Here is a 27,283-nt window from a genome sequence, read left to right as displayed (position 1 = left end):
GAAATATAATATATACATAATAGTATATAATGAAAAAAAAAATATCAAATTTGAGATATATATATAAACTTTACATTTCATGAAATAAAATTATATATATTTTATATACTTATAATTTTTTATGCGATTTTAAATATTCAAAAATAATATGAAAATGGTATTATTATTAAAATTCCAAATATATGTAATATAAAATAATAAGTAATTAAATTTTGAAATCATATTATGCTTTTCTTAAGAATAAAAAAAATCATATAAATATAGTTCTTTCTTCCAGACATAAATATTTTTTATTTATAGGATGAAAGAAATGCTTTGTTGAAAATTATTTTGTTTTATAAAAATACACTTTTATATTAATGTTTCATAATATTTCGAAATATTTAAATATTGATAATTTTGTTGCCACATAATTTGATAACTTTTCGAAACTAATAATCGTAACTATAAAATAAAATTTGAAAGTGAAAATGGGACATATAGATTATGTAAATCTTTTTCTATCATTTTACTAATATTTAAAATATTTTTAAGCAATTATTAAAAAATTCAACATATTATGTAAACTAATAATTAAGTCATATTATATCAATGTAATAATGCTAAAAATTTATTTTTTAAAAAATTATATACATTATATAAATTTTTCAACTTTGAATAATGAATTTAAATAATAAATTAAAAAAAAGAAAAAATTATTATGTAAAAAAAAAAACTGTAATATATAAAATTACAATAAGTAAGAAATGTTTCTATTTAAAAATAGAAAAAATTCTAAATTTATGTTTACAAGATTTTTTTTAATTCTGAAGAAAAGCAGAATATGATATTAAATTTTGGTGATTCTTCTATTTCAGTGATATAGATATAGAAAAACATAATCAACATAGAATATTATATAGAAATATATCTGAAATTATAATGAACAAATTAGTGCATAATTATCATTATAGTTAAGATATGTTTTATAAATTATTCTAAGACATTAAAAAAAAATTATATTATGTGCTTAAAAGAATGTTTATAGAAATATTGCATAATTTTAATTTAATGTTGACTGATATTGTAAACGAGATAATATTTATATCTTAATATTTATATCTTAAGATAAATTTAATTTGTTAATATTTTTTTAGGTGCGTGAATACGACTGTGTCTTAATAGTGAACTTTTGTCGGTAAAAGATTTTTCACATTCTACACATTTATATGTTCTACCAGTATGTGTAACCAAATGTCTGCTAAGTCCAGATGCATGACAGAAAGCTTTAGGACAAAGTTGACAATGATGCAATTGAATATCATTTGGATCTAATTTTTGATGCCTTCTCATATGTACTTTTAATGCTTCTCTTTGAGTAAAACTTTTATCACAATGTTGACATTGGAATGGTTTTTGACCAGAATGAGTCATGAGATGGCGAAGTAAAATTTCTTTCTGTGCAAAGGCACGATGACAAATATTACAACCAAATGGTTTTTCACCTATATAAAATATAATTTTAAAAATAAAAATTTAAATGCATATATTTATTCAATTTTTAAAATAAAGCATTACCTGTATGAGTACGTTCATGTCTCACTAAAGCTGATCTAGTAGGAAACCATTTTTCACAAGCTTGACATGTAAAACCTCTTTGTGTAGAATGAACAGACTGATGACTTTTTAACATTATTCTTCTGGTGAATGCTTTTGGACATTTATCACATTGAAATACTTTTAATTCTTCACTTGTTTCAACTTAAAATAATAAAAAATTTAGATACATTAAGAAAAAGAAGTTTCACAGTATAGAAATCATAGATATATATATATAATATTTATTACCCATGGTATCACCAATTGGTTGTAATTTTAATGTTTCTCCTTGACTTGAACTATTACTTGTAACTTCCATCATATAAACATTTTTATGATCAGCATTTGCAATTGCTCTTTGTACTTCTTCTGCCTCATCCTCTGATTCTTGTTCTTGTTTAATACGTGATGTACGTATTGTGCAACGTGCTTTAGCAGCACGTTCTTCTGCAGGTACTAATGTGATATTTTCTGGATCTTCTGACATTGTTTCTTCCATCTCTATATTTTCAGAATTCATTCCTATATTTAATAAAAATATAATAATTTATAAAATAAAATTGAAAAAAAATTATATACTAATTAAATTCTAAAAACAAATAAAAACTTTCAATATACCTAAAATATAACCACCAACAAGTTCTTCTTCTGTCACTTCAATCGGATCTCCATCTTTTTGTCCACTATTACCTTTAATTGAAACTAAATCAGCCAATAATTGTTTAACTTGTTTAGATTTTCCACTGTTGGAAGAATCTTTTAATTCATCTCTATTGCTATCCTGATTTTCTCCTTCTTCACTTTGGCCAGTTAATTGTTGAATTAATTTCATATGTTTACGAAGTTTTGCATCAGCAGCTTCACATTTTTTCTTAAATTGATAGGATTTTTCTAATTGATATTTGCATGGATGACAAATCATATTTGGAAGACCATCTTCTTCATAAACCTACAATATATGAAATTTTATTAATTTTCCACTAATATATTAATTATTTATAAGCTTATATATAAACTCATAAAATAAGATACAATATTTAAATTATTGTTTTATATAAAATAATAATATATATTATCTTATAATATTTATAATAATCGTTTAAATATTTGCAAATCATTTTTTTTTTAGTAATATATAAAAATAGGTTTGTACGTTTTCATTTTAATTATAATAAATTATATTAATTTATATTTAAATTATATTTTATGTTTACTTATATCTCAAGTTTTAAAATTTTGAAACAATGGAGATAATGAAAATATTGAAAAATTGTATAATGAATTCAAAAAAAATATTCATGATATAATGAAATGTTAGTAGAAAGAAATATTAGATATTTTGTCTTTTTTATATGTTGCAATTATTTATATCTAAAGTAAAAGGAAAAAGTTCAGTGGACATATATAAAGTGTCAATATTAATACATTGGCTATAATATTACAGATTTCTATAAATCCATAGGGTAAATGATCTGTAATGCAATGATACGCCTTGTCTAGATTCCTGTAATGAAAGAGAAGGTGGCGTCGACATATCGTGAACGTAAAGTCGATAACTCGGTAAAGCCGGTAGTTGCTTTGCGCAGTGTGTCGCGCGTTGCCCGAGACCTAAAGTTAAATCATAGACGGTTCTATATCTCGTCTGTGGTTAAACGTTTCCTTTATACCTACATCGAATGTATAAGTGACCCTCACAAATACAGAGTAAAATCGAAGAGTGGGGTAAAAATGAGATAGAGAGAGACAAAGAGAATCTCACGCAGAGAGATAAACTAGATTCCTATTTTTCGATAAGATTCCTATATACGTACGAAAGATGATTAACTAATGCGATTTTAACTTAAATTTGTCACATATTTATTAAATTAAATCTTCTAACTTACCTCCAGATTAACACAAGCCATTATTCGCAAAGATAAGGGAATAGTTTCATCGTCGTAAATCGGCACCATCTCCTCCTCCTTTGCCAAGCACAGTCGGCACAGCTCGTTCACATGAATGATTACGTTACTCGTGCTATCACCCTTTTTTCTGCTATACGTTTTCATTTTGATGTTCTTTAAAATCTTCTACACGTTCGTTACGTAGATATTTCACCTTTAATGTCGAGGAGAAATAGAGTTTTCCCTGGAAAACTCTGGAGAACGAGACTCAGTCACACACAACGGAATCTATAATGGCGGCGGCGTCGGTTGCGGCGGCAGCGACGATTGACCAATGGCGGACATACGGCGCTGTAGTACAGCAAAGATGGAGAATTGTGAATTTTCTACACGCGGGAAGGAGAAAGATGGTTACGTATAAAAGAGAAACTGCGTCGTTTAGGGTCTTCGTCATCGCAAAGTCGGTAAGGCCGGTAACTATTATTGATTTTCTATTCTTCCCAACGGCGGGAAATAATCTTCCATTTGCTATTATAGCGGCATATTCGAATTTTTTTGTATTTAATATTTTCACATTATTATATTTCTTATTTCTTATATTAAGTTGTTAATTACAAGAAATGATTATCAATAATAGCAATAAAGATGGCAATAAATGCATTAATTTTTATTATTTCATAATACTGACTAAAGAAATAATGTTTCGCATTGGACTGCATTCGAACAATGGTTTTCGTAGAATATCGACCGTTCAGAGATACGTATTAAAAAACTTTAATATTTTCTTCACTAATGTTATTACAAATAATATAAATAGAAATTATTATTACAGTTAATTATATTAATTATGATATAATTTCTATATTTTTAATGTATAGCAATTATAGATAGTAATATTAACATTTTCATTATCCGACTCTCTTGATAAGAAATTTATATATATTATATATATATATATATATATATATATATATATATACATAAATTAACTGCTATGCTTTTATTTGTAAAATTGCTTAAATGAATATACTAAACATACGTATTTAATATACTTAATTATTTTTGTTTTTCTATTAATAATTTATTTCGTAATATACTATTTTTTTTTATATTAATTAAATTGTTGTCGCACATTTATAATGATTATAAAAATGATTAAATAAATCTAAAACTATTTCAATTATTTTTTTTTATTTTTAAAAAGGAAATTATATATTATAAAAGATAAATAATTTATTTTTTATAATTTTATATTATTATTATAATTAAAGAATATAGAATTTATTTTTTGTTTTATTTTAAAAATAATTAACGTATTTAAAAATTTCTAATTAATTATTATGAAATTTATTTATTTAATCATAATTATTATTTATTTAAATATAATTAAATTTTTTTTACTCATACTAAAAATTAAATTTTTAAAAAGGATTTTTTTATTATACTTATATGTTTTTTATAATATCGATGCAATCGATTTTTTATAATTATGAAATATTATAATAGAAGGATTATTTATATATATAATAATATAATTTATAAATATAATTTATATTTATATATCTATTATATTTATTATATATCTATAAATTATATTTCATTAATTTTTTATAATCAAAAATACAATAATCAAAATGCAAAAATCTTTTATCCATTGTATTTTTCAAGATAGAATTTTCTAAAAATATTAATTAATTAAGGAAGTATGTAGATATTTAAAAATAAGTTTCCGTTTTGACTGTAATATAAATATAAAATTTTTACTATGAACATATATATGTCACATATATTTAAAATTTATGTATTCATTAATCGAAGCAAACAATTCAATATTTAATATTGGATAATTTATATCAAGATAACATTATCATCAGGTATAAGTGCATGCTAGATAATTTTAAAAGAAAATGGTATCCATCGCATCTGCGATGGTAAACAACAAAGTTTGTTGGAAAGTTATCAACAATTTAAAAAGAGAGAATTTCAGGAAACGCAAAACAATTTCCTACGTTTGCCAAAAACATTGTCAGATATGAAGATTGGTGGAGAATAAGGGTCGAAAATAACTAACAAGTCAGAAGAGGAAAGGAGAGTGATTCGACGATTCTTCCGATAGAGAGGGGGTGATTCCCATTACTTCTCTCGTGCTTTCGCTTTTCCGTCCAGTGTGTTTCGCCACTGAGGAACCCGCGTGCCTTGCGTTTTAACGCGAAGGTAGGTGCTCGTCATTGTGATCCTCATGCTTCGCATTTTCGTCTTGTAAATCCAGAAATTTCATCAAGTGATTTAGGGGATGATTCATTTGTATAACGATACAACGGAACGAAATTAATTGAAAAAAAAATGTGTAAGAGAAAACTAGAAAAATAATACAAATTTTTGCTATAATATGTATTTATAACAAAAAATATATATAAATACGTGATTTAATTACGATTTAAAATTTATTTAACAATATATTTCGATGTAACATTATGTTTTTTAAAATATATTTGCGATGAGGTTTTATAGTACAAAATAATATAAATCGTGTTATTAATAAAAATTCTTGGTAATATTAACGATAAACAAAGATTTTATATTTGCATAATTCATACAAATTATGCAATGTGATATATGAAAATAGAAAATCATTTAAGTGTATATATTTTACATACTTAACATTTCATTATATCATATATCATTCATTAAATTCATTTCATTAAAAAAACAAAAATATATATATTCAATCACATTTTTTTTTTACTTTTTTCATAATAATTTTTCATGATTTTTATATAAATAAATATCAAATGATTTCCGTTTATTTTATCCGAATAAATAGTTTGTTATCATACAATTCGAAGAATATTTAAATATTTGCGTGAAACATATGATAAGAAATATGCTCCGCCTATTCCATTAATTTATCTATATGTTCGGTTTTTTTCTATATTATACGAAAATTTAAAACATCAAGTTATTTGCTTTCGCTTTATGTTTTATTTGTGCTTTATTTGTTTAAGAATGATTGAATTTTATACTTATTATAAAAAGAAACTGTCGGTAACAAATGATTATGGAATCGACTGAATATATCAACGATTGTATATCCAGTTGCGATACGATACAATTGATTTTTAAAGCGGTCGTTGGTAACTCGTTTTAAACGATTATCGACTATGATATGAATGATATTATTTTTAAACGATATTAAACGATCAATTCGAATAACGTTTTAATTTTTATTTATTGATATTAAATTATACAATACATAAGTACAGTTACTATCAGAAATGCAATTTTATCTATATTGTTTTTATTTACTAAAACAGAATAAATATCATAATTTTTTTTTAAAATAAAAATCTCAATGTTATTCAATCTCATTTTTTTTATAAAATATTTGTGATTTAAAAAAAATAGTTATAAAAAATCATTACATATAGCATAATTAAAGGTTTTTATGAATATGACATTGTAATACATGTTAAAATAGATAGTGTGTATCTATTTTTTAGTATAAATATATATATATTTATTTAGCAAACAAAGACAAGTTTCAGTCAATTTTGAACATTTCTTGTTGCGTTGTCAGAAACATTATTACTATGTAAATATATATAATTAAAGAAATATCAATGTAAACTAAAAAATATGATCGTAAATTTTCAGAAATTTTCATTATAATGTTAATCAAAATTTTGATATAAATAATTGTTTGAAAAACTGATATGATGTTTTATCTTGCAAATAAAACTTATTTTTAATAAATCTTAATTTTTAATTGCAATTTATAATATAAACATTGTTTAAATATTAAAAAATATAAAAAAACTTAAATAGATATCGATTACATAAAGAAAATGGAGTTGTATAGATTATATATTTCAAAAAATAGATTTTTGAAATTAATTGTCGTCTAAATCTTTTGAAAAGTTTGACTAGTTTCTCAATATATTGTCGAATCTGCAATTCCACTGTAATCTAATACGATCCAGAAGTATCATTAGGTGCTTCAGGTCACGAAGTGAAAAGAGGGAGATGTAGAGATTTTGCGGACGATGTAGATATATTCGGAGGAATTTCGTAGCAAAAATAACTTCGGTAGACTACCGGTGGCTGCCCAGCAGTGACGCGTCAGAGAGAATCCGAAACTTTCATAAGATAAACGTGCGTTTTGCCCATGTACATCTTCGTTTTTCAATTCTTCGCTGTTTTCGTTCGAGTTTCCGGCCATTAATGACGGCGTAACCGAGTTCCAGACTGACAGTTTAACTAGTATGAAGTACTTAAATAGAAACAGTTTATTTACTATTTAAATTTTTAAATTAATTTTATTAATTAATTTAAACATAATTATAGACATAATTTTAAATATTTTCGTTTTAAAAAATGATTTAAATCATTTTTTTTCTTTTCTTTTCTTTTCTTTTTTTATATCCAAAAATTTTTTTCAATAAAAGATATTAAAAACATTTTTTAAAATAGACAATTTTTTTTTAAATAAAAATAATTTTTTAATTACAGATAAAAAAATTTTTATTATTTTGCAGTATAAAAACTTTTAGAATTGTGTTTTAATTCTATATTATATGTATTTGTTTTATTCATTATTGATTTTTCATTCATATTTCAATTATTATGTAATGTATATTAAAGTAGGAATATGAGATATGCTTTCTATTTTTGATCTAGAATTGAAAATGTCTTCAAATATTAATAAACAAGTTTAATGATAAACAAGTTTTAAATACAATCACAATTTATTTTATTTTATAATAATACATATATGATTTTTATTTAATAAACATAAGCAGTTTTTAATTTTAATTGTTTTAAATTTTTTTTGTTCTTGACTATTGAATAAATCTTTGAATCTTGAACTTTATTTTATTATTTATTAATAAGCTTCAAATTTCTTATACATATTACTATCAATTAAACAAGAAAATATTAATGAATAATTATGAATGAACCACTATTTATAGAAGATTAATGTAATTTTCATTTTATTTATATTTGAATCATTAAAGATCTTACTACTATATATAGATCATATAGATTATTTTACTATTTTCTTTATCTTATTACTATAAAATGATCTATTTCAAAATGAAAATATTTTTGAATAATAATATTATCGAAAAAATTTAAAATATTACAGTAACAAAATGTTCATTATAATTATAAATGTTCTCATAATTTTTTATGAAGAAAATATATCTTTGAAACTCCTGAGTTATGATCAATATTATAATATAACTTTTCGACTAAACTAAAATAAAATATACGATTTATTTATTATGATTTCAAATTATATTTCTAAGGAATTTAAAAAATTTCTATTTTAAATATAAAATCATAGAAGATTATCCGTTTTAAAAATAAACTTTTTATCATTAAATAAATATCAATAACAATATTGGAACATTAACATTTGAAATATTAATATTTACAATTTTTATTTTTTTTGTTCTTTCAGTTTTTTTTACATGTCAGTTTAATTAAATAACATAAATAAAACGTTTTTCAATTTTTAAAAATCATACGTGCCAGTAAATTCAAAATATATCTTATAAATTATGAAAGAAGCAAATATAATGCAAATGTAATAAGAGTTAAAAGTTAATGTATGCGAAAATGTCTGATTACTGCTTTCTTATTTCGTGATTCAGATCCCATTTTCATGTTACGCTCCTGAGTACATTTCTTGGCACGAATTTTCGTACAACCATCATCGGTTTGGATATCAAATATCCAAACATTCGTCGAACGATCCCGAAACATCGTGACGATGATTCGTGACCCACTTTTTGCGTTTGTACTTTACTTCGTTACAATATGCGATCAGTTCGACGATGAATCATCGTTGGCTAATAGTATTTATGTTACAAGATCGCACGTTCGATCCTCTTCTTATAATTATTCACGTGCCAATCCACAGTAATGTATCGTCCAATCAGGAATAACTGTAATTCAGTGTTTCCCAATATTTTGTCGAGCAATATTAAATATCTTTTGTAATATTGAAACTATTTGCAACTCTATTTTGTAATATTTAAAATTATTTACGATTCATTTTGCAATATTTAAATTATTTGCAAATAGTCAAATATAAATTATTTGTGAATAGTCCGATATAAATTAAGAAACATTTTGAAAATATAATATTTTTTGATTGAAAAACAAACTATCTTTGAATTAATAATAATATTCAAATAATATTCAAATATTTAGTTATATTATTGTTATTTGCAAATCTTTATAAATCTCTTGATTTACATTCCAAGTTTAGAATTTTATTATGAAAAATTATTAAAATCAGGAATTGAATAATGTCGAAAATTTGAGTTATTGATGTAAAAATTAAAATTATCAATTAAAATATGTGATTCTTTTCGCGATTTAGATTGAAAACTACTGCCTAGTTAATTACTGTCAAAATTACGACACAAAAGTTGGCATAACATATAAGAGATTCGTAAAATTTTCTAAATTAGTAACCATAAATGTTAAATTAAAGCTTGTTTAGAATGATTTAGTCCAAATCTTGTGTTAGTTTGCCAAACGATAATTATACTTTATGTCTTATTTCTTTCTCCTTAATTTGACCTTATTTATCGAAGCATATCGCAATATATTCATAATATATCGTTTTATCCATACATATACCGTATATATCATTTGAATAACAATTTTGTTATTTAACATAACTATACATACAATAAATGTTAATTATTTCTGTTTTTACTAGTACATTGCTACGAAGGTCATTTGCACATTTTATCACAATACAAGTCAAACTACAAGTTATTTATTATCTATTATTTAAAAAAATAAATTTTCTTTAAGTAGTTATATATAAGATATAAAATAAAATGGTTATAATAAAATAAAATGGTATATAAAAAAAAATTATAGCATGAATCGAAGAATAATTAAAAATTTTTATTTTATTATAAATAATGTCTTAACGGATTTTGAATAACTTGGTTGTTATGATAACAAAATTCCTTATGACATGTTTTATCGTTTTTTATCATATTTTACATTTAAAAATTATATAATAAAAATTCAATACTTCGTTCCACAATATCAATGATAAAAAAATAATTTTTATATTATTGAAAAAAAAATGCAGAAATTGAAATTTTTATACATAAAATTTTTTATATTATTACTTGTTATTTTTCAGAATTAGAAATTTATACAAAAGCGCAAGTATGTCCGCACAAAGGACAATGTTCGTGAATAAACAGTTCAACTCTCCTATCAATTTGTATTCACCTCAAGCAATACAGGAAGCCTTGGACAGACAAACTCAAGTTTTATCTAATGGCGCAGTTGGGTAAGTCAATTTCCTCATTTTTAAAAATTAATAAACTTAATGACTCATTTTATTATCTATAATTTTATCTATAGTTAATTTTTATGCGGAAATTTGATGTGCAATGTAACTTTTAAAATTATTTTTTGTTTATTACTTATAGTAAGAAGTAATTTATGTCCAGTTCCAAAGTTTAAGTATAATTTAAATATAAATAAAATTTTCAAGAAACAAATAGATATGTATACTATTTTCATACATTTTTAATATTATTATATTTTTTTCATGCATTAATAATAATATATTTATATCTTAATATAAATTATAATTATATAATTATATGTATAATATAATTATATTTAATTAAAAATTTCAATATAATTTAAATATTAACGTAAATTTTATTTTCATAAATACAATTTATTTATATTATTAAGTTTTTTCTTTTTTATTTCTTAGAAAATTTTCTAATTTTGTTTTAAAAAGATAATTGTACTAAAAAGAATTCATAATTTTATAATAATAAAAAGAAACTTTTTGAATAATATCAAATAAAAATAATTCTTTTTTCGCAAAAATCATTCAAGTACGTATATCATTAAAACAGAATTTGTATTAAAAATCTAATCTAATTCTTTTAATTTTTTTATTTTTATAATTTTTTTTTCTTGAACATACATACCTTCTCTTCCCCTCCTCTCCTCTCTTTATCAAAATCTAATACAATTTGTTCAATTAATTATCAATTAATTAAAATATATATTTATGTAAATATGTATTTATGTAGCTATAAATTGAATACATTCTTACTTGAATTTTGAAATTTTTTAAGAAACATTTTTAAAAAATATTATTTTAAAATTATTTTTTTAAAGTTACTTAAAAATTAATCTATTTTTGAAATAATATAAATATTTCATGAAGTATATATAATTATTTTCAAAATATTATTTGAAAACTTTCTGTCCCATTATATTATATTATATAAATTCGGAAGTTTGAGTTTAAGAATCAATAATAAAACTTATTGAGAGAAGCGATTGATATCTGCGACCAGTTTGCATCAATGAAAATAGAGGCTGCATCTGATTATTATGTGCCGTTCGATGGATTTATATCGATTCTCCATCAACGTGTGGATGCTGACCGGTTGCAGGTCGATGAATCAGCCTTCTCGTCGTCATTGGCGCGCGAATCGTTATTTTCAGAGGTCCGAATCACACGAGTTAGAAATAAACCCCTCTCAGAGCCTATAGCTATTGCGCAAAATCCACGAACACTGTCGTACTTGACTTAGTTTTGCGTTTGGTGGCCTCGGGGTGTACCGTTCACCACCGGTTTTCGCGTGTCAGTTATACGACTTCCTTTCGGTATCGTGCGCCCTTCCCTCGTAACGAAGATGCTCGCTCAGACCAGGTGATCATCCTACATTTCATTCTTTCAATCGTATCTCTACAAAAAGAGTGTTACTAGTCAACAATTTTCATTTATCATTTTATAGTTACTAGAAAAAAGTTTGTGTTACAGTTAATATTAATGTTATTTTATTCAATATTTGTAATATATTAGCGAATCATTTACTTGCTTTGCTCTTTCGATAAATTTCTTGATTTCAATTTGTAATATTTTTCTTATGGGAAATGTGTAATTTTGTTTAAACAAAAAAATAATTGATTGAATAGAAAAATTGTTAAAAAAAATCGATGTAATGCTCTTAATATAACAAATTGATTGTTATATTAATAATTGATTCAATTTTTATTTCTAATATTATTGTAAATCATTACGAAATGTACATCTATTTTTATAATATCTATATAATACATGTAAATATCAAAATTTTGAATTGCATGAGATTTCAAAAATTTTAAATTTTTATTATCTTTTTATTAAAAGATAAAAACGAATTTATTTTGTTAAAACAAAATAATATTTATAATTAAATTTTATAATAAAAAAAAGAAAAAAGAAATATAGAGAATAGAGAGAATTTTATAATACAATAGAAATTATATTATTAGAATATAATATAATCAAATGGAAAGTATAATTATAAAAACTTTATAATATTAATAATAATCATTCATGTTATTATTTATAATAATTCATGTTTTTGTGGATTTTTCAGAATTGATTTCAATCAGCTTGCAAAACCAGCAAATTTACAAAATAGCGCGGTTTTACGAATGCTCGAAGAAGAAGAGGCTAGGCAACGAGCTGGTCAAGCTGGTAAATAAATAAAAATCGTTCAATTTCTTTCAGATAAATCGTTTCTTGCTATTAAATGAATTCTTATAATATTTAATATTTATCTTTTAAATAAATAAGCAAATATAAAATAATAAACCGGTAAATAATATTATATAAGTTTAGAGAAACATCTATTATTCAGTGCAGTGAACTTTTATAACAAGAGTGTAATTATTTTAAATTTATCTTAACAAGCGATTTCAAATTCTTTAAAAATAATGAAAAATTTATAGCTATATATGTATAATAAATAAATTCCACAATTTTAAAATATTTTTTATGAATCTTATTAATTTGATATTAATTCAATGATTTTCTAAATTATCCATTTAATTTTTCAAAAATATTACTGCATCAATATTGACTTAAGATACAAGTGTTCTTCTATCGTTTCACATATTTGGCGAGAAGTCAAAATTAAGACACAAGAAAATATTTTTTTGGTCAGATCGAAGTAAAAACTTAAATATTTTATTAATTCGTATCACTCTGTATAGGATACATTTAGTAAAAGACACTTAGACAAATTAGACTTTTTAATGAATTTTTCTCGTTTAAAAATAATATGATTTATTCGCAAGAAACGATTTTAAATTTTAACTGTTACGAAAAGACGACGTATGCATTGTATAAAAGAAAATTAATCAAAAGATTTCAGCCACTGAAGCACGAAGTCGCGCATTAACCTAAATGAAGAAGACTAACAAGAAGCGAATCTTATGCTGCAAGCTGTTAATCATGAGCCAGGGAGACTAATATCACTTTCAGTCAAGCCAGTTTAACGTATCTACGGAGAGGTGAACACTAACAATATCACTTGCACGAAAAGCTTTGAGAGATCCTTTCTTAGATTTTGCTTTCTATCCCTGCTTGATAATTTGATCATAGTATCATATCGCGTTGATCCAAATTTGATAACAAATAAGGATATGATCATTCTGTGTTAATTTTGAATGATGGCTCTTTTTGCTCTTTTAATAGCAAAAAAGGATTTCATTTAATTATCATAATTATTTTCATGATTAAAAAAAGTTAAATTCCTTTTCTTTCTTCTAATAACATTTAATAATCTCTACAAAATGTTTTAAAATCAATATATATGTGATCTCTAAACTCATAAATATTAATTTTTGCATTTAAATATATTAAAATAAAGATATATTTTTTTTTTGTTTTTTTAAAATAAAATTTTTAAATTTAATAGAAAAATTAAATATTTTAATATATAAAGTTAAACTATCATTATTTTCTTATTATTTAAATCTTTGATATTTAAAATGTTAAAAAACTTAATACCAATACAACAAAATATCTTGATCTTTGATTAATATATTTGGATAACAACATATGATATGATTATTAATAAAAAATAAGATATCATTCTTTAAATATAGTTAAATAGTTAAACGAAGTGTCATTCTTTAAAACTGATACTCGTTAAATTTATAACATCACTTCACTTCTTTATACTAATCCCCAGGTATTGGCCAGTTACCAAAAATTCACCAAAATCGGTGGTTAGAATGATCTGCGATAATGAAAGGTATAGGTGACTTCGGGATAGCATCAGTTGTTGGCGAGTATTCGTTTTGGCAATGTCGTTTTCTTCTTCTTCTTTGATTTCTTCTTTGTATTTGACTAAATGAATTTTTTGTAGAAAAACGTGTAATTCTTGTAGAATAACGGTACGTTTTGTGGAGAATATTTGTTCCAATTGCTAGTTGCCAGTGAAAGTTTAATATGTAATGTTCGGCGTGTGTATATGATTTATAAATCATGATTTCGTATGAGTGATGCAATTTTTGTGGTTTTATTGTGTCAGGAATTTAGCATATTATAAACTGTGATTTGTGCAATGTTCATTGAGTGCGCGAGAAATTGCATTTTTACAATTTTTTTTAACATATTACATATACAAGTAATTATATTTCAGACTATTTTGAAATAGAAATAATATGAAAAGAATTGATATTTTTTATTAACAAAAGTTTATTTTATAAAGTTTGTATTAAAACTTTATATGCATACAAGTCTTTATATGTATGTATTTGTTTTATAAAAATATACGAAACTTTTAGATTAAAGTTTCTAGAAATTAGTATAACAACTTAATATTAGTTCAAGTGTGATACAATACACAAATATTATATACATTTAAAATATAATAGTTAGTTTTTATTAAAATTATATTCATATAGAAATAAATTATATTTTTGAATTTTATAAAGATTTATACAAAAAGACAATTATAATTATAAAATTGAAAATTAAACATTTTTTATTATATTTACAATTAGTTTTTTAATAGAATTTCAATTAAAATTGCTTTATCGTATTGAAATAAATAATATATTTAAAATATTTAATATATTAAATATTTATAATGTGTTATCCAAAATATTTTAAAATTTTATAATCTATCAATGCCATATTATTGAAATATATAGAATCAAAATGGAAATAAGATCTTTTAACGTGCTAATCATCTATTGAAATCTTAAATTATTTAAATATATAAGAGACCCATAAATAATAAATTAATTTCTATTCCTTAAAATATATTTTTGTATTCGTGTTTTTGATATTTAATATTTAAGGCTCCAAAACCAAAGATCCTAAGAATATTACAAGGTCAAGACGAAATTGTGAAAATTCTTCGGTAATAATCGCGCAAATATAAACTTGGCCGGTATCACATTGCAGTATAGAATAATAATTCGTTTTATTGACGCAATAACTACTCTTTTCCACGGTTCTTTTTATCAAACACGAGGAATGAAATTCGATCCAACATTTCTAGCCAAGTGCGACGATATAAATATGAGATACGATGAAAAGTAATTGAGAAAAGTTGATGAGAATTTGTATCGAATTTATCGATATAATTAACAAGAATTTATTATATAATATATAAAATATAATATAATAAATTATTTAATTTACTTTTAAAATTGACATATTATTGTATAACAGATATATTCGTAAAAATATTAGAAAAAAGTAAATTATATATATGAATATAAATACATTGTTTTCTTGTGCACATTTTTGTAACTAATATAAAATTCATAATATATATCTATATATATTGATTTAATGAATTTTTCAATTTGAATATTATAATAACGATTATTTGATAAAAATTATTTGAATTATTTTCAGGTCTCAAGCGCGTAGCTTGGCCACCACCTCCGGAAGATCAAGATTTCGACTTTATAGAGCAAGGACCTATACAAGCGAAGGTAAATTTTACAATTTTTAAAAATCGTATTGAAATATAGATACATATGCTTAATAATACTAAATAGAATGATTACGTACATCTGTTTATAATATGAATTATATCCTTAAATCATAATTATCGAATTTTGTAGAATTTTTAAACGCGATTTCAATTCAACTTTTTGTCGATGTTTATTGTAACGAATGCGATTAGATTTTTGCATTTTTCTCCGAATTACGTGTGATATTTGACTTATTTTTTTTTTTTTATCTTGTTGTTTATTCCTATATCTGTTATGCAAATGTTCCCTTTTTTTTCTTTCTTTTTTCTTAATGAATACATGTATATACATATTTCCTTTCGTGCTTGCTGTGAAATCGTAATTAGATAAATCTAGAACGATACTGTGAAATCATTGATTTCAAGAAATTTAAAATTTATCTATAAAAATGTAAATTTTAAATAATAAATAATATTATATAAATACATATAACTCGAGTTTGAATTGAATTGAAAAGGATACCATATCTTTGAAGTAATGAAATATTCTAATTATTTTAAATATTTAAAAATATTTAATAAAATCTCATATTAAATTAAATAATTTAATTACTTAAATTCTTTGTATGCGACATTTTTACTGCTATATAAAATTAAAGTTTAAATAAAATTAAAAATAATAATGTGAAAAACATTAGTTATAAAATATTGAAAAAATTAATATCTAAGATGTAAAGATTAATAGAAACAGAACATGGTAGATATTAATGAAAATAAAATTTATTTATTTTGTATTATGTATAATTTATTAAATAAATTATTGATAAAATATATTTTTTAATGCAATAACAACATCATAAAACAAACATAAAATTTAGTAGAATTTATTCATAATTTTATAATCATTTTTAAAGATAAATGATGAAAATTACGAATATATATAAACAAGAAAATGGAAAATAGAAACATTTTAAAATAACTTATTTATTATTTTTTATTTTTTATCTTTTTTCTTTTGTAAAAATAATATTCTATAGTTATCGCATAGCATTTCTCAGATACATTTTTCATTTAAATATTATTTCGAATCAACCGTGATCTTACACTGTGCAACTATATACAAATGTTTGAGAAACATAATACAGTCTCGTTCTAGGATTTCGTGCACGTTGCTGATTCGTACGTCCGTAAAACATTAATACGTATTGTAAATGCACACTTCATGACGCGGTTGACTACACCACTGTGGTTGTCGAGGCGGATATCCCGAAATAATAAATTCCTCCAACGAAAAATCTTCGAATGTTTCGCACAAAACAATTCAAAAGGATGATCAAAAAGTAATCACCGTTCGACATAGAAATACCTACAAAATACCTACAAAAGCCTTTGTTTTTCCCTTTTATTCTCCCTTCGAAAGACCCGTGGAATCGGTGATCTCGCCTCGTACCAGAGCAGTCCCTCATCAGGTTCATCACCTCAGCCGCCCTCAACGATAGCTCGTTCCTCGACTCGGAGTGCCATACCATCCTCTCCATCCCCGGTTAGTCCTGGTGGAACATTGCGACAACCGTCATATTTTCAATCAACGCCAAAGGGTTGGCATCCGGTTACACCACCGGCAACTTCACCGCAACAATCGATTCAACCAAATTGGTACAATCAACAGCAACAACAGAATCAGCAATTTCAAGTAAGTAATCGAAACATAGATGTCGACTTATGTCAAAATATATATCGATATGTATTGTATATTAATAATTGAAACAAATGTGAAAGAACAAAATGAAAATGTGAGATAAAATTTTCTTTTATTAAACTTCGTTTTTTGTAAAAATAATAAAATATTTCATAAATGATATCATCATTTAAAAATAAGATTATATAAAAATTAATTATATAAATTAAAAGTGGTATGCTAAAAAAATTTTCTTTTATTAAACTTCTATTAAACTACAAATAGAGAAAGAAAAAAATGAATATAATAAAAATTATAAATATAAGATTAAACTTATTAAAATGATTTTAATTTTAAAAAGTCGACACCTATGTACAATTGATAAATTCAACAGGTGGCTTCAAAGAAGATATGCGCGAAGGAACTTATTAACACCTTTCTCCTCTACTCTGGAAACAAACGTGTAGTCAACGGCTGTTAATTTCAAAATGTATCTCTTTCAGATATTTAATACATTGATCTGTCATGATTTGTTATATTACAATTATATATAATTTATAGGATTAATCTGATCGCATATTACTAATTGCAGCAGCACTCTCAAGATTATACTTCTCTACGATCGATACAAAATCAAGCTCCTACGACATTTGAAGCACCACCATCCACAATCATACTTCGCCCAGAGCCTCCAATCTCACAGGTATAATATTATACGAATATTATATTTCTAATTTTTCTGTATGAAAGAGAACAAAAGAATAATCATTTTATAAAAAATATCTTTTAGATTAAAAATTCTTTTTTATTATTAATTGTATACAAGAAAAACATTTGATAAATATATTTCGCTATTAATTTTATTTATTTAAAAAACTTTGTTTCATTATTAATATTATTCATTCGAGTTATCGAAATTTAATGGGATATTAATCCTGATTTTAAAAATTGGTAATAATAAACGTAATTAATTTTTTTAATAATGTAATGAAATTATAAAAAATTCAAAAGATGATTTAAAAAATAATCATATATCTTAATACTTATTCTTTATTGATTATATTATATTAATAATTAAGATCATTTTTTTTATCAATTATTTATATTTTATATAGAGTGTTCGAAATGGAAAAAATAATTTAAAGTGTGATATTTTAGAAATTAAAACAATATTTATTTATGATAATATACATTTATAAATAATTTAATATTATTTTAGGCACCAGCGCCAGTTTATCAAGCACAACCTGCTGCAACTAAGGCTCCCATAAGTGGAAATATGAGAGGAGATCTGAAGTGGCCGCCACCATCAGTTAAAGCTCAAACAGAAGCTGAAAACAGAGCTAGAATGGAATTGGCAAAAGGTCCTGCTTTTAGGCCTCGTAGGGTGCAGAAAGATTATTCCGGATTTTTCGCTCAACATGCTTTGAATAATACATATCCAGGTTATCGAGCTCCACCAGGCACTCAATATTTTACTCCTTCTTATCATCATTAGCAAATTTATTCAAAAATTATTTACTTTTCTCGTAATTTTGTCCTGAGCTCGATTTTTTATAACTTTTGCGAGAATCATGATGCATATTTTATTCGAATGCTGCAGAAATTCTTTTAAATTTTAAACAAAAAAACAAAAAAATCACTCAGGATCATTCTCATTGAATTTCGAAATTTGTGCATTGAAAAAAAGAACCAAAAATATAAATATAAATATAAATATAAAAATAATTCAATGTTTGGTTAATATATATGTTTCGATTTATTTTTTTATATATAAGACTTAGAACTGTACACATATAATTTATATGTGTTTTGCTCTTCCAGTTCTTAGTTTAAAATAATAAAATTTTCGCAAGATATACAAAAGGTTCTTAAAATGTATTCTTAAAATATATCCAAATTTCGAATTTCAATATATTTTGTATATATTGAGACTGATGGAATTGGCTTTTTATTGCCATGACTTATACTCTCATATTTGAACAATAACTGAAAATAACAATAATATATATTTTAAAAATATTTATCATATTCTTTTCCATCTTTCTCTTTTAAATATGAATAAAATTTAATGTTTTCAGCAGTATACTGTTATTTTCCATAAAATAATCACAATTAAGTGAAATACGTATTTCTATAGAATATTGTCATTGATAAAAAATATTTTAATTCAGATTTCTCGACGACTAACGAATTCAATATTAGAATAAATCGAGTAAAATACGAAAAATATTAATGAATAAATCATTAATATCGAAAATATTTGAAAAGAAATTGACCATGTGTCTATTAAACGAATAACGAAACTTTTTAATAATGTAATATATCGATGTGTATAAATAAAAGATATTTACAAATAACATTATTAAATATAATTTTTCTTTTTTTAATAAAATTTATTTCAAGATACAACATGAATATAAGATAAAATTTTTTTACTTCACAAATATGTTTTTGTTATATTGGTTTTGTTTTGTCAAATGCGTTTATTTACTAACAATGTATAAATTGTTTTATACAATTTATAGAATATCCAGTTTTGGAATAAATCATATTTTTATTTATTTATTATGTTTATTCTAAAGTAAAGCAATAAATTATTTAAATAAATTTTAATAATAATTTTCATTTTTTTATAATTTAAATAAGCTTTTGTCATGTACAGTAGAATAACTTCTTAACACTGTTGTGCAAGTTTTTTTTATCAAATAATTAGTACAATTAAAATAATTTAATTGTATTTTTAATTTTTAAAAATTAAACTATTAACAAATATTTTTTACATATTTACTAATAATTTTCCCTGAGTTCATCTCTTTTTTGAAATCTAAATATAATATAATAATTTTAAATACTATTTTATTTAAAATAAAGCATTAATAAAATTATAAAATTAAAAATTTAGTAAATCCTATTTGAATAATATTTAAATAACATAATATAACATTTGCATGTTATTTTTTGAACCAGTTGCTTACATTTTGAAATATGTATCTATTCCTTGTACAATCATGATTACAAAATATTATTAATTAGATTTAGATTAAATAAATTGTAGAAAAATAGAATAACAATAATGTAAATTTTTCCATTTAACCACTCAGATATATAGCCTCTAAAAAAAGATATAGAATGATTTATAATTTTTCAATATTAATAAAATTTCAATTTAAGCCTGAGATAAAGTTATATATGGCATGATTACAATAGTAAGTTATACTAATGAAAAGCCATGAGTTTGTTGAATTGCTTGTAATAATTTATATCGTAATCTTTCTCGAGTTTGATATCGAGGAAGATCAAGTAAATTAAAACATGTATGAGCAACAGGTAATAAACGTTCATCATTCATTGGTTGTATTGTAATCTAAAATAAAAAATATTATAATACTACATTAAATAATATGAAATCAAACATACGAAACAACTTACTTTGATTGCTTTCATGCCTTGTATAGGTATTCTATCACTTCCTGTTAAAAATAGTAAGAATTTTTTCTTTTCTTCCAACGGAAGTTCACGAAATACTTGCCAAAATAATACAATAGTAGGATTATCTTTTGTGTATCCTTCTTTATATGCTGCATTCTTTTCTAACTCTTCCCAATCATAATCTTCATTTCCTACTACTACAGCCATAAGTTCATAACTATGAAATAATTCCAATACACGACCGCCGCAAACTTTATGAAAACCTTTATAAAATGCTTGAAAATGAAGATCTACAGATTTATTTAATGTATAATCTACGTATAAATCAACAAATTGTTTTCTGTAAACAAAAATAATTTCATTAAAATATAAAATTTAAAATAAGAACATAAAACAAAGAATTAAAAAAAAAAATATGCATACTTATTTTTCCATGTAACAGGAACTTTACTACCATCAGGTATGAGTTCATATATTTTCTTTTCACCAAATACTTCTCTAACTATTTCAAAATGTAAACCAAAAACTTCTTCAAAATCTGCTTCTTCATAATCTAATATATTTTGCATACTTCTAAAATAATATTAATTATATTGAATGATTATTAAAAATATTATATATTATAACAAAATTTATTTTATAAATTTATTTTAAATTAAGAAAGAAAGATATAATAAAGTATAAAATATAATATAAAGATATTTATGATTAAAATATAATTTACTTGGCAAGTACTGGTGACATATCTTTCATATCAATTAAACCAACTGGTTCATGTAACAATTTCTTATATAAAGCTAATGGAAATGGCAAATCAATAATAATAAAATTATAGATAACTAGTCCACAAAGAATTCCAATTAAAAAATACATATTTTCATCTTCAAGTGAATCTTCACTAAACCATATAATTCTAGTTTCTTCATATTGTTTAAACATGCCATATTTAGGATCTAAAATTTCCCTTAGTAATAGCATAAAGAATTCTTTTTTAACTCCACCTGCATCTTCTGCTTCTTCACCATGAAATTTTACCTTTATAAATCAACTTTATGAGTTGTGTTTTACAAATAAAATATTTAATGGAATAAAATTATGTACTAATACTCACTCGAAGAGGCTTTTTTAAATCACTAGAATTATATTGTGACAATTCTCGCAAAGTATCAGCAACAATATTTTCCCGCGAAACATTCAATATTACAAATTGATTATGATGTGGTATAGAAAATGGATCAAAAAACATTTGATTCATTACAGCTAGAGTTGCTGCCTCATTCATTGCTGATTGCATCTAATATAGATAAGCAAATTTAATATAAAAAATATATAAATTTATTTAATATAAACTTCTATTTTACCTGAATAGCTTGATCCGTTTCAAGAAGTATAATTTTAGCATTTGCATCAAGAAGAAAAGGATAATTACAGAATACTTTTTGGCACTGAAAAAAAATTGTAATTGTGTAAATAAATTATAAATATTTGATTAAAAGAATTTTTAAAAGATTGTATCAAAAGTTTAATAAGAAAATATTATAATAAAAAATTAAGAAAATTAAGAAAATTATATGCATAACGTACAGAAAAAGATTCTTTTTCTGAAATCCATTTTATATAATCAGTTCTTATATCTATAAGTTCTATTAATTCTGGTAAATGAAATGTAGAATAAGGTACTTTATTGCCTTCATCGCCTTCGTTATTCAATTTATTTAATAAATGTAAAGAATCTAAGATAACTTGCAATGTCACATCCCATGATACAGCCTATATAACAATTTTTAAGATATATTAATTATTTATTTTTATAATAATAAAATAAATAACTCTTGAATATTACCTTATTTGATTTAAACTGTTTTACATAATGTAAAACGACTGATTTATGAACTCTAACTAATCTCTCAAAATAATGGGGTGGTGTCTTAAGCCACCAACTTGTAACAGTTTTAAGAATCTCTGGCTTTAATGCTAAAATAGCTTTGCAAAATGGCTTATGCAATGAATTACAATTAAGAGGATTTACAAAACCATGATATAAAGGTAATATTAAATAGATTCTTAAAGATTCCGTACAAATTATTTTAGATGATAAATTAACAAAAGAAGGAATCAAACTGTCTGTTATACAAGTAAATATCTGAGAAAAGAATAATAAATTTATTGTAATTTCAAACATAATAATATTTCATAAAATCTATATTTCTTATACCAATTCTATATTTATATACCAATTCTTGAATTGTCTTGTTATCCAACTCTCTAATAATTCCAAATAATCTACTAGCTTGATCAAGATCCACCCCATGATGCTTACTTGAACATCCATAATGAGCATCATTTTTAAGTAAGAATGATCCAGTTATACAGGACAAACTTTTAAATACAGTTTCTAAATATCTATAAGTATATTAATTCATAAAATTTGTAATTTATATTACTATTTGTATATAAAAAAAAGCAAAATCATAATTTTTTATTATCAGTTGAAAAAAGAAATTTAAAAAAATTCAATAAATTCTACACATCTAAAATAGCTTTAAGTACTAACTTTCCTACTCACGTCATAAGTTCATGATCAATAGATGAATTTGGCGGAACTCGTTGACATGCCATTAGTTGATCTTCAATTATTGTAAGAATTTGAGAAGTGCTCTCTAGTATTCTACAGTCATCTGGTTTTACAATATCCTAAAAGCAATATATATATTGAATATATATATATATATACACACACACACACACACACACACACATACTACTATCATTAATAAATTACATTCATATGTATTTTATTAATTCTAATTGTAAGAAAATATTTACATTCTGTGAAATTACTGTGGCAAAACAATGATCTCCACCAGTGAAAATATGTTTAACAACATAACCAATTGTACGAGAATTGAATTGCTTATTAACGTCTATTATTGTTGAACCATTTGGTGCAATCCATGGACCATGTACTACTTGTGGAGTTGTTACGCTTCGAGTTGAATGATTACCTAATTGTCCTGCACCACCTAAACCCCATGCATAAACTCTACCTCTTGATGGTACTAATGCCAAAGTATGTCTTTTACCACATGAAATCTTAAAATTAAATATTGAATAATATAAACATATTATATTAATAGATACAAGATATACTAAAACTATTTTTTTGTATAACATACTTGTGTAACTGTGCTACCCATAAGTTCCATCACTTGACGAGGTAAAATTTCATTACTATTGCTTCCATGTCCTAATTGACCATACATTCCAGCACCACATGTAAATACTCCACCATCCTAATTTAAATGTTAAATAATATTATTAATATTATTAATAATATCATATTTTCAACAATAATATTGATAAAATTATTTTTTCAACAACTGAAAACACTTACTACTGTTAAAAATACAGAAAATTCTTCTCCACAAGCTGCATAACATATTTTTGCATTTTGTAATGTTTGTAACTGACATGGTAAATTTCTATCTTGTGTGTCATTTAATCCTAATTGACCAAATGTATTTTTTCCCCATCCAAATACAGCTCCTATAGTAAAATTTAATTATTTTCATTATTATAAAAATGATTTTTTATGTATTTCATATCTTTATAGTACCTGATTTTGATATAGCTATGCTATGATATCCTCCACAGGCAATAAAGGCAATAGGAATTCCAATAAAGGCACTGATAAATTTGGGCTTTATTTCATATTTAGTATCAGTACCTAAACCAAGCTGCCCTTCACTGTTAGAACCCCAACTATATAATTCTCCATTATTTGTCAATGCAAATGCATGTTTCATTCCACAAGCTATCTGTACCACTACACTTGTTCCTAAGGTTTTTACCATACGTGGTGAAGATTCCATAAAATTTTTAGAATTTAAACCTATAATAAAGTTATAAAATATAAACATAAAAAAATAAATAGGAATTTTTAAATATAATATCTATGAATAACTTTTTAATATTTACAAATAATATTACCTAGTTGACCTTCTGTATTAGATCCCCAACTAAATAATTGTCCCCATTCATTTATTGCTAAAGTATGATATGCTCCACAAGCTGCTTTTTTGAATACAAATGCATCCAATCCAGGTATCAATTCTAAATATAGAATTAATTCAATTTAATATAAATCTAATTTGATTATTTATATTTTTTACTTACGTAATCTTTTTCTTCCTTTTTCATGACCAAGTTGTCCATAATCATTATTCCCACATGAATATATTTCACCAATTTGAGTAATAACTACTGTATAATTTTCACCACATGCAACTATAAAGAAAAATTATTTAAAAATATAAATAATAAAATAAATATATATATATATAATAAAATATATATATATATATAAATATATGATTCTATAAATTTACTTTGCTGTATTTCTGCAGCTTTTTTAAAATCAAGTTCACGGGGAATCAAAATATTTTCATCTTCTATACCACCCAAACCTAATTCCCCATGTATAGTACTACCCCAACAAAACATATCTTTTTTTTTATGTAAAGGATCCACTGCTATAACAGGCTCGCTGGCCAAACGTCGCTTTTTATTCCAGTTTGCCTACACAAATAATAATATAAAATAGATATCTTTTTTTGTTTAATATTTGTATTTTTTATATATATTACAATCTATGTAAATAATAAAATAATTATTTATATATATTCTTTTTATACTCAAAAGATAATTTTTTCAATTATTTTAATATCTTATTAAACTAATTTTTTTATATTATATAATTAATAAAAATTTCATTATAACATTATGTATAATAATTAAACCAAAATTAAATAAATTATATTAAATCAATTATCTTTTATTATTACATATTATATTATTATGTATAACAGAAATTATATTATTTACATTGTATGCTATAATTTATTTTATTTTATTCATACATAGTATGAAATATAGAAATATAGAAATTTAAAAAAAAAATGAAACTGAATTTGATAAATTCAAAATAAATGATATGCATACTTATATATACATACTTTTTGTAATATTATATTGCAAGTAATAAAAAAGTAATAATTAATGTTTATGATAATATTTGGGAGAAAGCAGATATCAGTAACTAACCATATTTTTCTATTTCTCTCATACTGAAAGCATCAGAAGTGTGGATGGGATATGCTATTTATGAAAAACATGTGGTACATCCTAAAAATAACACATTCTCTTTTAAATTCTCTTATTTTTTCTTATTTAAAACTTTAAATACACAATATTTATAATAAAAACATTTTATATTATTATATTATGATATTATTATATTTCTTTAAAAAAGATATATGTCATTATCATCATTTAAAATTTTGTTTTGATTTAGAGTAAAAAGATGAATAAAATTAAATTATATATAAAATTCAATTTAGAGATAAATATTTCAATTTATCGTCTTTAACTGAAATCTGAAAAAATTTAATTTGCATTAAAGATGATTGTGCAAATATATATTAAGTTAAAATCAATATTACATTAAACTTTATTGTACCTGTTTTTCTTGTCATAAGCAGAATTTTATCAAATTAGGTTAAGAGAAATGAAAGATATTTGATATTAAATAGTTTAGATTATGATGGTATTTAATGGATTTAAAAAATAACAAATTAAAAATGAAGGAATGAACAAGAAAGTGAAATGCAGCAAATTTCACTTGTAAGTCAATAAGAATTTATTTTTATAGTAAAATAATATATCACTATTACAATTTTACTATCATAATTTTACCATTTACTTACATTTCTTGTGAATACAGTGTTTCAACACTTAAATATAAATACTAGAAACTTAGAATGTACTATAATTTACTTGTAAATGTAAAAAAAAATCTTCATTCTTACGAACATTCATTACCATAAGATCACAATTTTAAGAATGACAAAATTTGACGTACAATATCAAAA

General features: G+C 23.2%; 3 protein-coding genes across 9 annotated transcripts; 1 reads left to right on the top strand and 2 right to left on the bottom strand.

Moving 5' to 3' along the window:
• Positions 1 to 1,019: 1,019 nt before the first annotated feature.
• Positions 1,020 to 3,783, bottom strand: LOC122719064 (zinc finger and SCAN domain-containing protein 12-like). The gene is made up of 5 exons (XM_043944595.1): positions 3,462 to 3,783; positions 2,197 to 2,527; positions 1,828 to 2,100; positions 1,558 to 1,740; positions 1,020 to 1,484 (listed from the first exon to the last, which is right to left on the bottom strand). The coding sequence occupies exons 1-5, from the start codon at positions 3,624 to 3,626 to the stop codon at positions 1,114 to 1,116; spliced, it is 1,323 nt and encodes a 440-aa protein (XP_043800530.1). The 5' UTR covers positions 3,627 to 3,783; the 3' UTR covers positions 1,020 to 1,113.
• A 1,742-nt stretch (positions 3,784 to 5,525) lies between these two features.
• On the top strand, positions 5,526 to 19,596 carry LOC122719073 (transcription initiation factor TFIID subunit 12-like). 5 transcript variants are annotated; one of them, XM_043944608.1, is made up of 7 exons: positions 5,526 to 5,675; positions 10,639 to 10,791; positions 12,899 to 12,999; positions 16,183 to 16,262; positions 17,664 to 17,936; positions 18,514 to 18,624; positions 19,141 to 19,596. In XM_043944608.1, the coding sequence occupies exons 2-7, from the start codon at positions 10,667 to 10,669 to the stop codon at positions 19,417 to 19,419; spliced, it is 969 nt and encodes a 322-aa protein (XP_043800543.1). In that variant the 5' UTR covers positions 5,526 to 5,675; positions 10,639 to 10,666; the 3' UTR covers positions 19,420 to 19,596. The 5 variants fall into 5 exon arrangements, with proteins under 5 accessions (XP_043800543.1, XP_043800544.1, XP_043800541.1 ...); XM_043944609.1 differs by having other exon boundaries at positions 5,670 to 5,808; XM_043944606.1 differs by lacking the exon at positions 5,526 to 5,675 and adding an exon at positions 7,709 to 7,728 and having other exon boundaries at positions 18,517 to 18,624.
• Positions 19,597 to 20,557: 961 nt separating this feature from the next.
• Positions 20,558 to 27,258, bottom strand: LOC122719024 (probable E3 ubiquitin-protein ligase HERC4). Of its 3 annotated transcripts, XM_043944524.1 has the most exons (19): positions 26,872 to 27,045; positions 26,457 to 26,537; positions 25,742 to 25,931; positions 25,530 to 25,640; positions 25,344 to 25,466; positions 24,970 to 25,245; positions 24,748 to 24,899; positions 24,530 to 24,646; positions 24,180 to 24,446; positions 23,920 to 24,047; positions 23,588 to 23,756; positions 23,197 to 23,496; positions 22,938 to 23,123; positions 22,715 to 22,798; positions 22,465 to 22,647; positions 22,078 to 22,388; positions 21,777 to 21,926; positions 21,354 to 21,693; positions 20,559 to 21,288 (listed from the first exon to the last, which is right to left on the bottom strand). In XM_043944524.1, exons 2-19 carry the CDS (start codon positions 26,457 to 26,459, stop codon positions 21,136 to 21,138), a joined length of 3,243 nt encoding a protein of 1,080 aa, XP_043800459.1. In that variant the 5' UTR covers positions 26,460 to 26,537; positions 26,872 to 27,045; the 3' UTR covers positions 20,559 to 21,135. The 3 variants fall into 3 exon arrangements, with proteins under 3 accessions (XP_043800461.1, XP_043800459.1, XP_043800460.1); XM_043944526.1 differs by lacking the exon at positions 26,872 to 27,045 and having other exon boundaries at positions 20,558 to 21,288; positions 26,369 to 26,469; XM_043944525.1 differs by lacking the exons at positions 26,457 to 26,537; positions 26,872 to 27,045 and adding an exon at positions 27,119 to 27,258.
• Positions 27,259 to 27,283: the final 25 nt, after the last annotated feature.

Source organism: Apis laboriosa, unplaced genomic scaffold (genome assembly GCF_014066325.1).
Source record: "Apis laboriosa isolate Shangri-la unplaced genomic scaffold, ASM1406632v1 scaffold69_cov144, whole genome shotgun sequence".
In the NCBI taxonomy this organism is placed as follows: domain Eukaryota; kingdom Metazoa; phylum Arthropoda; class Insecta; order Hymenoptera; family Apidae; genus Apis; species Apis laboriosa.
This window is presented reverse-complemented; position numbering and strand designations above follow the sequence as displayed.

Coding starts and splice junctions, on each gene's coding strand:
- LOC122719064 (XM_043944595.1), bottom strand. CDS start 3,626: ATGAAAACGTATAGCAGAAAAAAGGGTGATAGCACGAGTAACGTAATC. Junction 2,528..3,461: donor TGGCTTGTGTTAATCTGGAG/GTAAGTTAGAAG, acceptor CATATATTGTAG/GTTTATGAAGAAGATGGTCT. Junction 1,741..1,827: donor ACCAATTGGTGATACCATGG/GTAATAAATATT, acceptor TATTATTTTAAG/TTGAAACAAGTGAAGAATTA.
- LOC122719073 (XM_043944605.1), top strand. Junction 16,263..17,663: donor AAGGACCTATACAAGCGAAG/GTAAATTTTACA, acceptor TCCCTTCGAAAG/ACCCGTGGAATCGGTGATCT. Junction 18,625..19,140: donor CAGAGCCTCCAATCTCACAG/GTATAATATTAT, acceptor ATATTATTTTAG/GCACCAGCGCCAGTTTATCA.
- LOC122719024 (XM_043944524.1), bottom strand. Junction 21,694..21,776: donor CCTGTTACATGGAAAAATAA/GTATGCATATTT, acceptor TTTTGTTTACAG/AAAACAATTTGTTGATTTAT. Junction 21,289..21,353: donor AAGGCATGAAAGCAATCAAA/GTAAGTTGTTTC, acceptor TTTTTATTTTAG/ATTACAATACAACCAATGAA.